The following is a 16,009-nucleotide window of genomic DNA, read 5'->3' on the forward strand; positions in this document are numbered from 1 at the left end:
CACCCAGTATTCCCCAAACCTCCTGGTAAAGGCATTCTCACCTGTGCTGGATCACTTCCAGATCCTCCAGCTTCTCTGGAATCTGCATATTATTCAGCCACTTCTCCTTTTCGTCAATCCAAAGCTCACAAGCATCTGCCTCGCTGAACATCTTATACAGAGCAAGGGTATCCTGCAAGGCCTGTTTACGCAGCCGAGTCAGCTCAGCAACCTCTTTGTATCTTTCCTCTATTCCAGACAATCTGCCTTGCACATCTGGAGATCCGGCGTGTTCCTGCGGTAGAGCCTTTGCTTGTTCGTGAAGCGAGTCAATGGTTGGCCGGTAGCTTGCAATCTCTTCAGCCACATCTTTGTGTTTCTTGACCAAGGACTGAGTGGAATATTCATCGTGGCCAACATCATTGCTGGAGACAATTTTGAGGATGTCCAACATCCATGCATCAATATCATCAGCGTCAGCCTGGAACTGGTGAAGGAGAGAGGCTTCCTCCAGACGCTTCTTCCTAATGGCAGATAACTGTTCCAAGTTAGCCCACTGCTCCCGGATATCCTTAATTCTTTCTCTGATTTTCTCAGACCCAAAATGCTCCTCCGCAATCATGTCTTCACCTTCTTTTATCGCCTGCTGAAAGTGGCCACTACGACCACTCATTTCGTCTTCAAACGCCTTATGTTTACTCAAGAGACGGACAACACTGGTTAGGTCCTTCCCGTAGTCATCAGATGACAGGATCTGTTCCTTCTCCCTGATCCAACCCTCTTCTTCAGCCATTTCCCAGAAGAATTTCCAGAGGCGCCGGGACTCCTCCAAGCGGGCCCGGCGCTCAGCTGCAAGCTGGCACAGTTCTTGGTAACAGAACTCCATGTGAGCGACGCGGTCCCTGATAACCTGCGGGTCACATGGTTTGTAACCTGTTCAAATAGAGAAGGTACATTACAACTTGGACTGATTCATTTTCATCTCTACAGCTGGGGCATACACAGAGTTCTTAATTCCTGTTTGTTTCATCTACGAACTTTATGTAAAAGAATTCATAGTTAGCCTCCTGAAAGTGAGCGTGAACTATTCAAGCTCCACTGTACACTAACACAGATCAGAAAATACTGTTCTTTGCATAAAGACAAAAAAAAAAAAAAAAAAGGAAAGATATTCATGACTCTTTTCAGTGAAACAAAATTCACTACTCCAGATTTATACCAGCTTCATACACACAACTGCACAAAATGAACACCATTTACTCTAGTTGATGACACTCGTTTAGTGGAATTGCTTTTATTTAGCATAAATTGGGACAATATCAGACTGGGTCCAATAATTTAGAAACACGGAACGGGGAATTAATGGTGACTACTACAAAGTTACAGCAGCTGCTGGTTAGGAGCGTGACATCCTATGCAAAACACAATGCCACAATGAATTCTTGAGCAGGTACCTGGACAAATTAATCATTATACAGTGAGTAAAGAAGGAACAAATTAAGCTGGATTCTCTTATTCTGGTGCTGAATTTAACCTAACATGTCTTGCAGAACTAATGAGGCTTATAGATAACCTCATATGTAATTAAGACAAAGAAGGACGTGTTGGCTGCTAGTTACCTTCTCCATCGGTGGCAAACTTCTGAGCAGATGCATTGACCCCTCTCACCCTCTCAGCCTGAATAGCAATGTCAGCTTCCACAAGAGCATGTTTCTGCAACAGGTCTTCAACTCCTAACAAATGTTTGCCATAGTCTTGAGACAGCAGAAGCACCTGATCAAAATGTAGAAGACAAGTAAAATAGGCTGAAGGCCATAAGCTGCTTGTTTCTTAATGACTCCCGGCATTACACTGTTCTCTGTTGTTACACTGAAGTAAGTCCAGAGAAACACCAGGCCCATAAAGAGAGCTATTTCAAATGTATAGAGATGTGGCTGATATGAATTTGAAGCAATATTTTTAAAGTCACTGGCAACCATGAAGAACTTGACTGCTCTTTAATTCAGTTTTAAGTCTAGGGTGATGAGATGCTAAGTTAGCTCAGCAGGACCAAAGAACTCAGCACTCAGTCCAGGTGCTGTGAGCTGCCACTGAGCTACACACATCTTTCCTCTGCTGGCTGATGGACAAGAACAAAAGTCATGGTCCTCTCCCTTCCCAGATGGCAGGAGAACAGACAGGAAGAAATTCATGCTTTTTAAAGCACAGAGGTGAAGAGGTGACTTGTTCCCAATGTAAATTGTGATGAAGAGAGATTATTTAATTCCCTTTCACCGAAATTATCATCCTTACCCAAGCATTTTGACCAACGCCTCTGGCCCTTATGAGGGACACATGAAGCTGAAAAGTAGCTTTTTATAGGAGCAAACTTGTTCTTTTTCCTTACTTGTTTTTAATATTTATTTTTTTAAAATTGTCATAAGGTATAAGGAATTTGTTCACTGCTCTTGAATGTCTATCTTCTGCAATTGTCTATTAAACCAGAGGGGCGAAATGAATCTTAAAAATTTACAAAAAAGGACATCTACACGTCTCCAGAATATGTGGACTATGTTCTCAAATGGCTAGCACCTACCTTCATCTCATCCATCCAGTCCATAATGTACAGCATTTCCTGGAAAATCTTTTGCAGACCAAGATTCATCTCCAGCCGCTGTCTCCGTGCCCTGAGCAGCTCCAGGAGATACTCCCATAGGCGTATAACGTTGTCCTTTCTCGCAGTAATGCGTTTGATATCATGGTAATTTTCAGTCTCAAGCTCCTTCGCAACTGCAACCACGGCCTGGACTCGTTCCTCATATGCTGCAATGTCTGTTTCAATGGCCTCATGCTTTTTTGTTGCGGCCTCTACTGCTGGAAGGTCAAAGCCAAAATTATCCTGTAAAGACAGAGATGCTTCTTCAGTAATGGCTGCTGAGGAGAAAAGCCGTACTGCTCATAACATGATTTCTGATTGTGCAGAATACACTTGTTAGCAAATTTGGGATCTCAAAATGCTCTGAAAGTCGTCTTTAGTAAAATCAGAGATACCTCTGATAACCAGAGAACCACTGACAAAATCAGAGATATCATTTACTACCTTTGGGGGAAGAATCATGGTGGCCATCAGGATTAAGCTGGGGGTGTGAATTTTTTTTTTAAAGTCAACTCTAATATTAAAATATAAAATCAATTCCTGGGCTAATTCCACTGAATTGACCAAACTATTCAGATAAAGAAAATCTTGACTGTGGGTAGATATTTCCACATCAATATCCCCCGAGCACAGACTGATAGATTCAAGGAAGGAATACCCCAAACGCATTAAAGATAGGACATACAGTACATACACATATACACTAAATATACACATACAACAAATATATATATACAGAGATTCAGTAAAATATGAGGCACAGGGGAGGAAATGTTCTCTTTGCAAGAACTGTATCCTATAATTACTCATGGGAATCATTTTAGTCACACGGACAATTTCTGAAAGCAGGACCTGAGAAACAAGACGTTGATTTTCACTCAGCCAAGTTTCTCTCATAGCTGCCTTGCGATCAAATCTGCGTGCAAGTTGTTCCAGTTTCTCTTGTCTGATGAGCTCATTTCGCAGTGCCAGTTCTCTTTCATGTTCAGCTTTTTCCAGTCTTTCCCAGGCCTGAAGACGTGGAGAAAAAACACGCGTCTTCTAAACACACATTCTTACAGGATTATGATAAATCACATCATCTTTGCATGAAATCAGGACTGAAGTCACTACAGTCAAGTTTCACAAAACTGGCTTATTTATTTATATGCCAATAAATCTGGTTTGTATCGGCTGGCCTTACACCTTGTCTGTTAATATAAGTGCACAACTTAAAATTTTTTCTCAATTCATTCATTCATTTTCTGAGCAAGGGGTATAAGACTTGTTTATCTCAGAATGCATTTTCTTGAGTACATTTGTTTTTTGCCTCCAACAAAGCCTAAGCAAACCACCTGGCTTGAATGTGTAAGAAAGTATTTGTTTAAAAAAACCTCTTCTGAGCACTACTCCCAAATAAGCAGATTCTATCTTCCTCCTTTAGGAAATGAAAATTAGAGATTCATGCCCTCTTACCTCTAAAATCAACATACAGTTGTTGTTCTTTATTGCATCCACTTTGAAAAAGAAAACAACTGCAGAATTCGGTTAATTTTGGTGCATACAAGTCCTTTTTTCCCCCAAGGCCAAAAGTTATTTGCATGTGTGACATTAATATTACAAAAATAAAAAGTCTTAGAGGCATAAAATGAAATAAATAAATAATAAAATGAAATAAATAAAATGAAAGCCAGCTAATCACCTTTCAGATCTTCTTACAAACAACAAAAATACCCACAGTTAAACACAAACTACCCTAGATTCTTCTAAATCCTAGCAGATGTGAAACTGCCTGAAACCCAAGTATTTTAGGCATTCACAAGCACAGGGGCCTAATGCAAACAGGAGAGCTGGGCCGTTTACTGCTCTCTAGGACGCAGACCGAGGCCACAGACGCCCACAGCAGCTGCTCTGGGAATGCCAAGCATGATCAAACACAAACGAGGAAAGCTCACAGTTTTAAGTTGTTTGTTATCCTTGAGAGCTTGTCAGTTCTGCTGCTGTTCTGCCAGCTGCGCCAGCATAAAAAATAGCTGCATAAACCCTGAGAGGGAACCTACGAGATCGGTCACAGCATTTCCTTCACTCTCCCACACTGCAGGCAGCAGGGCAAATGGGGAGGGCTGCAATACCTAGATATCGTTGCTACTTTCTGTCGATTAACTCTAATAGCCAGGAGCCCGGAAAAGCAAAGCAGGGCTACTAGATCCATAACCAACTGCACAGAATGCAGTTGGTTGAGCATTCTTCCAGTGCAGAAGATCCTACAGATGCTGAGGATACCCAGGGACTTGGTTCAGATTAGTGACTCCGAGCTGTAAGAAAAGGTCACCCCACCTCTCCCATCCCTTATGGTCCCCCACATCAAGACTGGAGACAGCAAATGTGTTTCTTCCCCGTATACTGAGAAAGAGACTGAAAGAAAACAACAAAATCCCGAGTCGCACAGGAGGAGCTAGCTCAGTTTACCTTGTTAATGTCAGAGATGAGTTTGCCCTCCCTTGGCATGTATACTTTCTGATTGTTGGCTCTCATTTTGCTTTGGATGGTGAAAAGCAGCACTTCCAGGTTTCCTTTTTCTGTAAATCTAAACAAAATTTTGCAGAAGAATTGAGTTACAATGAAGCTTTCATTGCTACTAAGGTATTATAAAGCACTTCCTTAAAATACTGACATTATGACTGGAGCATTCAGATAAACACCTTCATCTTGTGTGAAAGCTGGAAGCAATCAAAATAGCCCACACATCCCCTGGAACCAGTTGGGTCAAACAGCGAAAGAAACTTCACAGAAGTCAGCTGTCTGTGAGTTTAGATTTAAACCCCCTTGGGGGGCAGAAGACTGCATTTTTTTTTATTTGACTACGTGTGTTGCCCTAGTTTACTCTATCAACTCAAGAAATGGAAGTTTTATTTAAAGCCCACTGCAGTCAATAAACTCTTCCCACTGCTTTCCCTGAGTTGTTCGCCTGGGAAATAAACAAACTGCATAGGTACTAGGGAATAGACTGCAATTTTAGAAGATGCCTGGATACTTGGTAATGTTTTGGATTGTGATTATTATCCATTAGAACTTCCATTAGGCAAAAATAATAAACAGATCTGATATCATAATGCTAGAAGAAACTTTCCAGAAATAATTTGCACAGTTTTGGTTATATCAGCTTTAGTAAGCATAGCTACGTTTTACAAAGCCAGACACTTTTCCTCTTGATTTTGGATAAGCGGTAAGATTCTTTTAATAGCAGTGTATTGGTATTATACACTACTAGCAAGCATGACTGGTGATACTGCTATACTAACATGGTACGCTATTACCACTCGTATTATAAGGCAGGCATCTCAGTGAAGTGACAGCTTCCAGGACTCTGAGATCCTGCAGGCGACACACTTCTTGTTGTTGTTGTTGTTATCTGCACATTGAACAGCATAAAGCAAACAGGCCCTGAGTAATAATGATGAGTGCCAATTAGAAATACAATATCTGCGTCTGTTCAGAAAAATAAATTCTTAAGCCAAGATTAAAATTAGTTGGATGTGTTTGTTTTTTAAAAAAATCAATGATTGACTAAACAAAACAAGACCACTGTTGTTTTAAGTTAAGATTAAAATTACTTGGGTGGTTTCTCTACTGTGCGGTAAGTGTTGAATGCCTGTAGCTGCTGCTGCACACCAACTAGCGAGTTGGCAAATTTGCGATTGTTGAGGATGATAATGGTTTGCTCAATCCACTCCAGAAGGTCGGAAGCCAGCGATTCGTATTTTTCAATCATTTTCTCCGTTTCAATGGCATTGTCAAGCACCTGCAACAAGCAGCACAACATAACATGAATAACAAGGGCAGTGCTCTTCAGTCATTTAAATCCAACAAGCTACATAAAAGAAACTGCTGAGAGACTTGACTTATGAATCAGACCACTCACTCCTGAGCGCCACGGGGGTGGGATCTCAGAGGAATGAGGGCTTTGCATTTTTCAGCAGTGAACTCCCATGATCCCACAGCAATAGAGGGGCAGAGCTGAGGCTCACAAAAGGATTCATGTTCAGTCTGCCAGCTGTAAAGATGGGGGCAACTTCGCCAAAGGGCAGAGAATGACTGCACATTTTGTAAATGAGGGACTTCTCTGGGCTCCAGAAGAGACAGAGGACCCAGAGGGTGAGGAGCAGTTAATGAGAAAGGAAAAGCAGCAATGATGCAAAATTAACAAGCAAAAATAAAACACCGGCCAAATGTTTTCTAATACGAGGCAGCTGGAAATTAACTACTCCTCACAGTCATATGGGAATATTTAACATTCAAATCACGTTCAAAAGCAACACTAAAAACTACCATGAAGTGGACTCTTAAAAAACTAACACCCAAGAGGGAAAATTAAAAAAAATCAGAACTATTTCAACTGCTTTATAACAATTTATAATTGAACTTGCAAACCTTTCCAATACGTTTTCCTTCAACAGCTAAAGCTTTCATCTTGGAGAAGTAGTGGTAATATGTCACCACGTAGGTGATGATTGACTTTTCATCAGGATGATCAACACTGATATCTGCAAAGCAAACAAGAGTCGTCTTAGCATACTGAGCATGCGTGGGTTAAAACAACAAAGCTCATAATGCAACAAGGATGTGTTTAAGAGTCAGAGAGGTGGGTTCAGTGGCAGTTCAGCTCCTAAGATTTATGTCCTAATCAGAAATAAATTCAGCAGCTTTGGGCTGGTTCTGGATTACTTGGTCTTGTACAGTTTTGAACTCTGTCACTACGAAGTGCTCCTTTATCTCCTTGTCTTAGTGCGGACTGTGGTTAAAGCACACGTCTGTGGGCCAGGGGCCTTTGGGTCTTAGAGTCAGGCTCCAGACTTTGCCACAGCTTGTGCATGGCCAAATAACTTCTCTAGTCTGTGTGAGTTGACAGAACTACTGTTAGTTGAGAACTTCGATGCTATATCAGTATTTGGAGAGAGGAATTCAAACCTAATTGTGTGTCTGTCCAGGCAAATCTTCTGAGAGATACAGATGGAAAACAAATTATTTCCTTTCCTGCAGCAATTTGGAGGCACTGGAAAATAAGCAAGAAGAAACTCGCCCAAACACATAGCCTCCATTTGCCCTGTGACAAGAAAGCTTCTTGTCCTAGCATTGTGAGCACACCTTCCAATACGCATGAGCATGCACACTCTCAGGAAAGCACAGGCTAAAACTCACTGACAGTCTGCAAAAGAGGCTGCTAACTGTTGCTGAAATCCACATCATTCACCTTCCAGCTCACAGAAAGTGTTTCTCAGAGCAGATCAGATGATGTCCCTAACTGGAATGATTTTATGTATACATGGCCAGTCCCGCAATCTTGTCAGATGGGGGAAAATAAACACAGGATTAAGGGCTCTTGTGCTACTGCTGCTCAGACCTCTGCAGGAGACATCTTGCTTTCTCTCCTTCCCTCTCTGGCTGTACCACCAGATGAGTCAGCAGCATCCAGTTTCTCTTTAACACAAAAAGCTATCACAAAGCTGTGCCCTGCAACAAGGAGGGGTGGGAGAAAAGAGCCCACAAAGAGCCGTGAAGTGCTGAAACTGCAGGAATTCTTACCCTCGGGGTCCAGGAGCTTAGTAAGACCAAGGTGTTGCTCTGCAAGGTTAAAAGCGTTCTGCAGATTGTAGTGTGCATTTGATTTCTTCAGCTTGTCAAAATCAATCAGATCAGGCCTAGACAGGATGGAAAATTCTTTAGATTTCCCAAAGCACAGTGCAGCCACCCTTAAATGAACAAATGAACTAAAATCTGCAATCCTCAGAAAACCTGGCCCCTCATGCTGCCAAGGCTTTGCTTGCCCAGTAGCCCTGTGCATTTCAACGCATTATTAAAGGAATGAAGCAATGCCTAGCACATGCCATGGCAGAACCTAGCCCATGGCAAAAAACGGAGGATAGTTTACCAGGGATAAAGGTGACCTGGAAAAGAAAGGAGGAAAGTTGTGGTCACCCAGTCTCTCCTCGTGCCCGTCTAAGTGTGCAAGTCGTCCCAATAACTTCACCTGAGCACGCCAATAAGCAGCATCCCCAGCCACGTCAAAGTCTAGCACCAGATTCTGCCATCCCTCCACAGGGATTTCTTTCCCCTCCAGGCTGCGGTTGTGCATTGCGTCCCGCTCCCGCCCCCGAATTCTAGGTGACCAGACACGGTCATCGGTTACTCGATAAGGTACAAAAACTATTCTTCCAACCTGGTCAGTCACAAACCAAAACAATCACGTGTATAATTTATTCTCTTGAAATCAAACACAACCTGTTTTGACTTGTGATGTGAGAAGCTGCTGCCCAGATGAGCTCACAGTGACCGCAAGAGCTGTAAAGCTCTAAAGCAAGGCAAGTTGCTGTAAAACTCTCAGCAATTCTTCAACTTTCTCCTCTCCGCAGATTTTAAAATCAAGCTGCAAGGTAACTGCAAAACCCAGTGCACACCGCAACAGCCCAAGCTTTCAAAATCCATAAAGACATTTACCCACACATACCTGTGCTTATGTATTAGTGCATTGAAAGCCATCCCGTCCCTCCAGCTTGTTGTAAAGTTGTGAATGTTGACATTGGGGTAACTGACAGAACAAAAACCAAAGAGAGCACAATCAATATAGCATCCCTGCTGCAGCTCTGCGTGCTCTGTCACTACAAGCTGGTTGCAGGAGTGACACATTTATTGTAAACCTAAGGGTGGGCTATTACCATCCCACGATGGACAATCTATCATTGCGACTGTTCTCTAATCAGAGAGGGACACTAGAGGTAAGCGAACCTCATTTACTCTTGTAAACCCCGCAGAATTGATATGCATTCCAAAGAAAGGCTCTAAATGAACTTCGAAGTAATCACTTGAAGCTATGATTTTATAACTTGCTGCCCAACCTGCAGCCTGTGAGGTTTCAAATCCCTGCAAGTCTAAGGCCTGCTCCTGATTTAGCTGCTGGCAAAGAATTATTTTCAGGTACTCAAAATACCAAGTTCAAGAGAACAGCAGGAATGGCCGGAGGAACAGAGAGGAGTAAAACCCGATGGCTGCAGGTGCCACAGGAGCAGTGATACATTAAGTCTTCCTTGAAATCGTCTACTGTCCCAGGGCATCTTCAAGGACTGACCCTAGTCACTGACTTTTAAACAAAGCACATATGATAGCCACCTTTGTGCCCCAAGGGGTACACAGATACAAAATTAACTTGTTTGGTGATCTGGGTATTTTGCAAGTCTCCAAAAATTTCAGGCTGCTCACAAACCACTTTCATAGGAGTTCTTGGAAGGAGAAGATGAAGTACAACTAGAATAATGCTGAAGTGCCCCAAGTCATCACAGGGACATCCAAGTTCCCTGGGGGAAACATACCGAATCTCTACAAATGGATATTTAATTAGGCAAGAAGGCTACTCTCAGAGAAAGACATTTTGGAAATATTTCCATATATATGGAAAGAGGGGAAAGTTGGTGGCAAACATCTGAATCATCATTATTTCTTCAGAATAGGGTGAAAAAGAGTCAGCATATTACTATATATTCATGGATTATCGGATTGCTATGTTTATCACACAGCATTAATATAATAAATTCAGAATTTTCTGACTTGTAAACATCAATTCACTTCTCTTGGTTGAATCCACTTAAGGAGAGATACATGTTTGCCCATTTAAAATTATTTCAATGAAAACTCAAAATGCTGTAAGAGCTTTAGAGATAATCACTTAATCCACACTCACCCAGCTGTCTTCATCTGGCACCACAAAAGCAAAGCATCTTTAGCAGATTTCTTCTCCTTGTTGTCCTCAGTTTCAACACTGATATCTTGGATCTAAAATTAACATCGAAGTTTTAAATATTTCTCTGAGAAAACACATTGTTTGCCTTTTTTGGCAAGATGAAAGGAATTATATCAGAATATAACACTAACGATGACAGGCAGGGTGGAAGTAGGTGAATGTTTTTCCTCATTTAAGAGCATTCATGTCAAAAGAAAGCTTCATCTGCCCTTATTTTACTGGAGGATTACTCTTTGTTTAGTCCATTGACAAAACAGTTTAAACTTCATGAGAAAATTTATTTCCAACTGTCAAGGCAAACCCTGCAATTTGGTTTTATAATGCAAAAGGACTTCCAGCCTTTTATAACTGAGGGCAAAGACCAACATGCAACTTGCTGGAAAACAAGAAATCTCAGTCTTTAGCTGGGACACTAAAACAATTCCTGTGGGCACCCTTAATCTGCTTCAGCGCAAAGTCAGTCAGGTTAACGATAATCACCACAGAAGTGAAGAGCAGCTGAGGGTAACAATTCCTCCTAGGTCTACAAGAGCATACAGGTCTATAACTGGAGCTTCATATTTATTAGTAATTTAAAAATAAAACCATATGACTCTCCAGACAGGAAACTCCGATTGGCTGCCACTACAGATAGCAGCACCATGAAGACTAATGTATCCTCTCCCTGTAGCTCTGGAGCATGTCCTGCCAGATGCTAAGCACTTTTCACTCCCATCATCTTGGAGGGCCTGGGAGCACCGCACTCTTAAAAAGCACAATGAAGTATATTACAAACAAGCAGGGAAAACTCAAACGTGTATGTATCTGTGTATTTACAAATCTTTACCTGGAATCTCAGGATAATAGTCCAAATAAGGCCAAGTGTCAGCCGGTGATTTCCATCCACAATATCATGAGATCCCATGTTTTCTAGGTGCACTCTTTGCTCTTTCAGGAACTGGAGGGCTTTATCAACATTCTCCAGGCAATGGATGCGCATCCTTCCCTTAGTTGGTTTAGGCTAGAAGGTAAAAGGGAGAAGAAAACCATGTATTACTGTAGATGGAAGGAAAAAACAAAAAAAAAAGCTCGTTAACTCTTCAGTCCAGGCAGATGAGTCACCATGTTGTCCACTCCCAGCCAGCAATACTGTCTGCATTTCTTCTTCAGATTCAACGGACAAAACTGCTCCTTGCATCTTACAGCGCATTTACACAAGGATAATGGTAGCGTGTGTCAAACTGGTGGTGGAAACGCCAGCATCCTAGACCTGAGCCGCACACACTGGGCACCAATTTCATTTCCCTTTCAAAGTATTTTGCCTGCTTACTTCCTTTGTTTTTTCTGCCTAGTATATTCATCCACTAGCTGGAAGATACATTATTTTGTTAGGTTCATGCCACACCTGTTACATTTTCCCAAGATGCTTTTTTTCTCCACTACAAGTTCTTCCACACTTAAAAAGAAGATTCTCCAAAGATAAAGATATGAAACAAACTGATAACTGGCAGACGCACACAATAGAGGGAACTGGTAATGAATGCTCCAGAGAATATCTGTAAATACAGATACATGCTCTCCAAAAACGCAGCTCAGATTTGGACTGTAAGCTACTCGGTGAAACTCCTTGAGAAAGAAATGTCATTGCTTTTTTTTTTGGTCAGTTGAAGTAGGATAAGTAGTATGAAAATAACACACGAGATTTATTCCAAACAATGTCTTCATAGGAAAAGAAAATAAAAACAATAATAAAAACATCAGCCACACCAACATAACACAATTTTATGAAGGCCCAGTGCAAATGAAAAAAGCCATGAATATATTAACAGCATGTAGAAGTAGTCTGCTGTAAAACTGAATAAAATTAAAGTGACTTTGTTCTGCAGATAAGGATTACAGCTGAATAGCCTGTTCAGTGCTCACTGAGATGTCACCAAAGGTACTCAGCCAAGCTACTAATTGACATAATTTCTTTGTTTTCTGCAGTGAACGTAATTAACCGGCCATGGAAATAGCTCAGACAAAATCCTCGCCTCAGACTGCATTCAAGGGAAAGAGTTTCAGCCAGAGCCATATTACCGTCCCTAGAAACAGCAGCCTGTATAACAGTGTGCCATAAAGACGAAACGCTTGCTAGAAAGGTGCCCTTCAGGACACACAAATCCCCGAGGTCATTAGTTTCACTTCAGCTTTCAGTCAGCACGGTTCTCCTCCAGAGGCCACGTAACGATGCAGAGAAAGTCAACCCACAAGTGCCAGCAAGGGTGAAAATTTCCAGGCACCTGCCACTGCTTTTGGGTATAACGGTCCCTCCGAAGAGGCACAAATTGCATGTACAGCCTGTGCACATACCATACGCCCCAAATGCTGCCAGTACAGGGTGAAGAGCCTTAGCGTGAGTGGGAGCAAGAGTGAGGTTACATGGTTGGCTGAAACCACCCGGAGATCCCTCGCTATCAGCAGGGACAATCCAGGATCCAGCCTTTTGCTGGTACCATCAGTCACCCAGGAGTGTGGTAAGCTGGACCACAGGTCTAATTTAATCTTGCAAAATACAGGTAGGAAGGCTGTTCCCAGGGCAGCAGAGGGAGCGCCCAGCTGCAGGGGAAGGTGGAGGCCAGGCTGCACCCCGCAGCTGCCCGGCCCACGACTCGCTCCAGCCCACTGCCACGCCTGAGTGCCGAGATCAGCTTAGACAAGGTGTGCTCACTTTTACGATGATGTTCCCAAAACACAGGAAGGACTGTAACAGCGGCCATTTCTAAGCTGCAGCAGCAGACCTGACTCTGTCCCCCTGCCTTAACGCAGCCCTTCTTACTTACCTAAGCAGTAACTGCGCTGCCTCTAATGCCTCAAGTTACTGAGCAGAACATAGTTTCAAAAGCTCTTTTTCTGCTCTCAGAAGCAACAGCGCCAAGGTGACAGAGTTAATACCATTCACGATAGATGTTTTATTTAGTTCCTGAGACCTCCTGCTCCCACCCACACACTGTAGGACAACATACTCTACAATTCAGAATCTGGGAAATGTAACCTTCACGTTATTGGCAGGATTTTTTCTCCCACAAACACAATGACTGTACACAAAGCAGCAGAGCACACACAGTAAACCTGAACAGGACGCTGCTCCCTGTAGAGCAGGAGCAGGCTGATGTGTTTTTCTAGTGCTCCGGCACTAGGTACACTTTCCGGCTCAGAAACTCCCCATTGGGACTGTAACAGTTTATCAGCAGCGTAATCTAGGGCTGTTCAAACTATGACTTATTAATGGTCCGAGAAGGCACTTCAAATCTCTGCACAGGTGAGAACAGCAGCATCACCTGGTCAAAAAAAAAATGTTGGGCACCCCTAGAAGACAGAAGGTTCGATTTTCTGTCCCTCCGCACCGGCAGACCATAGAGTTCAACCTACCGTTCTGCAACAAAAAGAGGAAGAGGCATCCGAGTCTGGTTTGTAGAAGGTGTGGCTGCGCTTGCCACACTCTCCTGCACAGCCTCAAGAGGAGACATAGTGAGATGCGACTTTCACCAGGCTAACACAGATCCAGAAATTAATCGGAGGGAAAGAAAGCGCGCTGAATGCATTGTTTCTTGTATTTACCTAAACTCAAGAGCCTTCACACGCACATTATCAGGAAAATCTTTTACATCAAAAATCTTCCCTTTTCCAACAGAAAACGTGACAGAACTCACTACAGAGAATCTGCTTAAACAGTTTGACTTTTGAGCATCCAGGAATTGTAAGGAATTTATTAATCCTTTACATAGTTACAGAAGAAACTGAGCTAAATGCTTAATTTTATGCTGAAAACAATTCTTAGCTTTATTTTTCTGTTTGGGAGAAGCTGGTTAACAGTGTGTGCAAACAAAATTACGACTGTCTTTTCATACTGGATTCTTTTCCGCTTTGCTCAGTGAGACTATTGCACGCTATCACTTTCTTTCCAAATACTGTGCTGTACAGAGGACCTTACGTAGTAAGGTCTGGACTAAACACTAGGATCAAGCCGAGCAAAGACAGGAAGATGTAGATGTTGCCCTTAATGGACGCTCTAATTTTGAGTTTCTCCAACACACCTTCAAGGACGCTGGGTCTTCATCATCAAAAATCACAACAGCTTTTGAAAAATGCAGGGTTCGTGCAAACGAGACTGGAGGTCTTACAGAGGGCAAAGGCCAGTCCAGCTTCCCTGATTAGTATCCTAAATCCCAGACTCTGCTCCACAGGCATATGGCTCCAGCTCCAGAATCTGAATCCCAGTTTCAAAAGTGAGGAAACAATTCCTGTTTGTTCTAGTGCTTCAGTCAACACACCATATTAAAATAATTATCTAGGCTAGTTTCTGCGTTTGTTTATTACTTTCTTACCATTTGATGTTTCCTGTCTTGATTTTAAGCTTTCTGCATAAGATACTGCCTTTAGATTTCTGCTTGGGTGTCATGGAGATGTCAGAACCTAACCAATACCAGCTAAAATACATTCCAAAAGGCTGGAGAACATCAGCAAGTGGATGCTACGTGCTGATCCTCCTGGAATGTTTTTGGTGTGTGTAATTGTCTCAAGGTTTAGTGTATTGCGTTATCTGTATTCTTGTTTGCAGAGGAAGGTGTGGTGGAATGTACTGTTCAAACAGACTGCTGTCCTCCATCCTGAGATAATGGAACTATGAAACAGAATTTGTGGTGGTGCAGGCAGCTGCCAATGCAATACGCAAACAATGATGCAAGTGCAGATCCAGCATTCTCACCGGGTGGCTCCTGCACCTTCCCCACCCGAGCAGCTGCGTAAGCTCTGTTTGCATTTTTCAATACCTGGAGTGAAAAATGTAAATGAATCACACAGCGGTCTGAGCTTCACCACTGCTATTTGACACTGAAAGTCAAATCTTGGCAGGCAGATACGAAGATTTAAACAGAGGTGGCACGGTTGCTGTCTGAACCCTCAAATAATGGGGCATGTTGGTCTCCGTTATTCCTGTATGAGTAGCATCTGCTACTTGCAGTGAACACGTCGAACCTAATACCTCACTGAAGTAAATCATCTGGCATAGAGAGAAACATGTTTGGAGCAAACTGTAGTTGACAAACACTGAGATTAGTTACCTCCATCCACACAATGCCTTCATCCACAGAGGGTACTTCCACGGACATCGGAGTTCCCTTACTCTCACAGATGCATTTAGAAAGCTCCCTCTCTTGCCTTACTGTACAGATATTACACTGTGGGCCATATGTTCAATTCATTAACCAGAGTCTTAAGCCATGGAGCTTCCATTAATAGGAGTGCTTGATGACAAGCGATTACACAGTCGCATCCTCATGTAGCCTTAGGTCTTAGCTAAAGACCCATATTTCTTTGAAAAGATTGCTTTAAATTAGGCAGTTAAGAGCATAGCCATCATTTAAGGAACTGAAGGAAAAACTGATACCCAGCCATTTCCTGACACCCAGTTTTGCTGTCATGCAGCAGCATTTTTCACTACAGATTTTTTCTTCCTCACCACTCCCTTGTGCTGGTAATCAAGGGGGCTCTCCCAGCATATCCAAAGAAAGAATTTGCCCCATTTATTTAAATTCATTTTAGACATTCCTCTAACCAAAAAAATCCAAGCCTTATCTATCCTAGTAAAATCAAGTACACCCAGG

General features: G+C 42.4%; 1 protein-coding gene across 4 annotated transcripts in view; it reads right to left on the bottom strand.

The window, feature by feature from the left end:
* The window catches only part of SPTBN1 (spectrin beta, non-erythrocytic 1), a 135,850-nt gene that overhangs the window by 37,557 nt on the left and 82,284 nt on the right, over window positions 1-16,009 (bottom strand). For all 4 annotated transcript variants that reach the window (XM_072857568.1, XM_072857566.1, XM_072857567.1 and 1 more), the window contains 11 exons: window positions 11,212-11,385; window positions 10,326-10,417; window positions 9,099-9,179; window positions 8,177-8,292; window positions 7,025-7,137; window positions 6,208-6,395; window positions 5,063-5,180; window positions 3,467-3,625; window positions 2,555-2,857; window positions 1,599-1,752; window positions 42-912 (listed from right to left, as the gene is read on the bottom strand). In XM_072857568.1, the coding sequence (XP_072713669.1) occupies window positions 42-912; window positions 1,599-1,752; window positions 2,555-2,857; window positions 3,467-3,625; window positions 5,063-5,180; window positions 6,208-6,395; window positions 7,025-7,137; window positions 8,177-8,292; window positions 9,099-9,179; window positions 10,326-10,417; window positions 11,212-11,385 (2,369 nt within the window). The remainder of the gene's footprint in view (window positions 1-41; window positions 913-1,598; window positions 1,753-2,554; window positions 2,858-3,466; window positions 3,626-5,062; window positions 5,181-6,207; window positions 6,396-7,024; window positions 7,138-8,176; window positions 8,293-9,098; window positions 9,180-10,325; window positions 10,418-11,211; window positions 11,386-16,009) is intronic.

Source organism: Ciconia boyciana, chromosome 3 (assembly GCF_034638445.1).
Source record: "Ciconia boyciana chromosome 3, ASM3463844v1, whole genome shotgun sequence".
Taxonomy (NCBI): Eukaryota; Metazoa; Chordata; class Aves; order Ciconiiformes; family Ciconiidae; genus Ciconia; species Ciconia boyciana.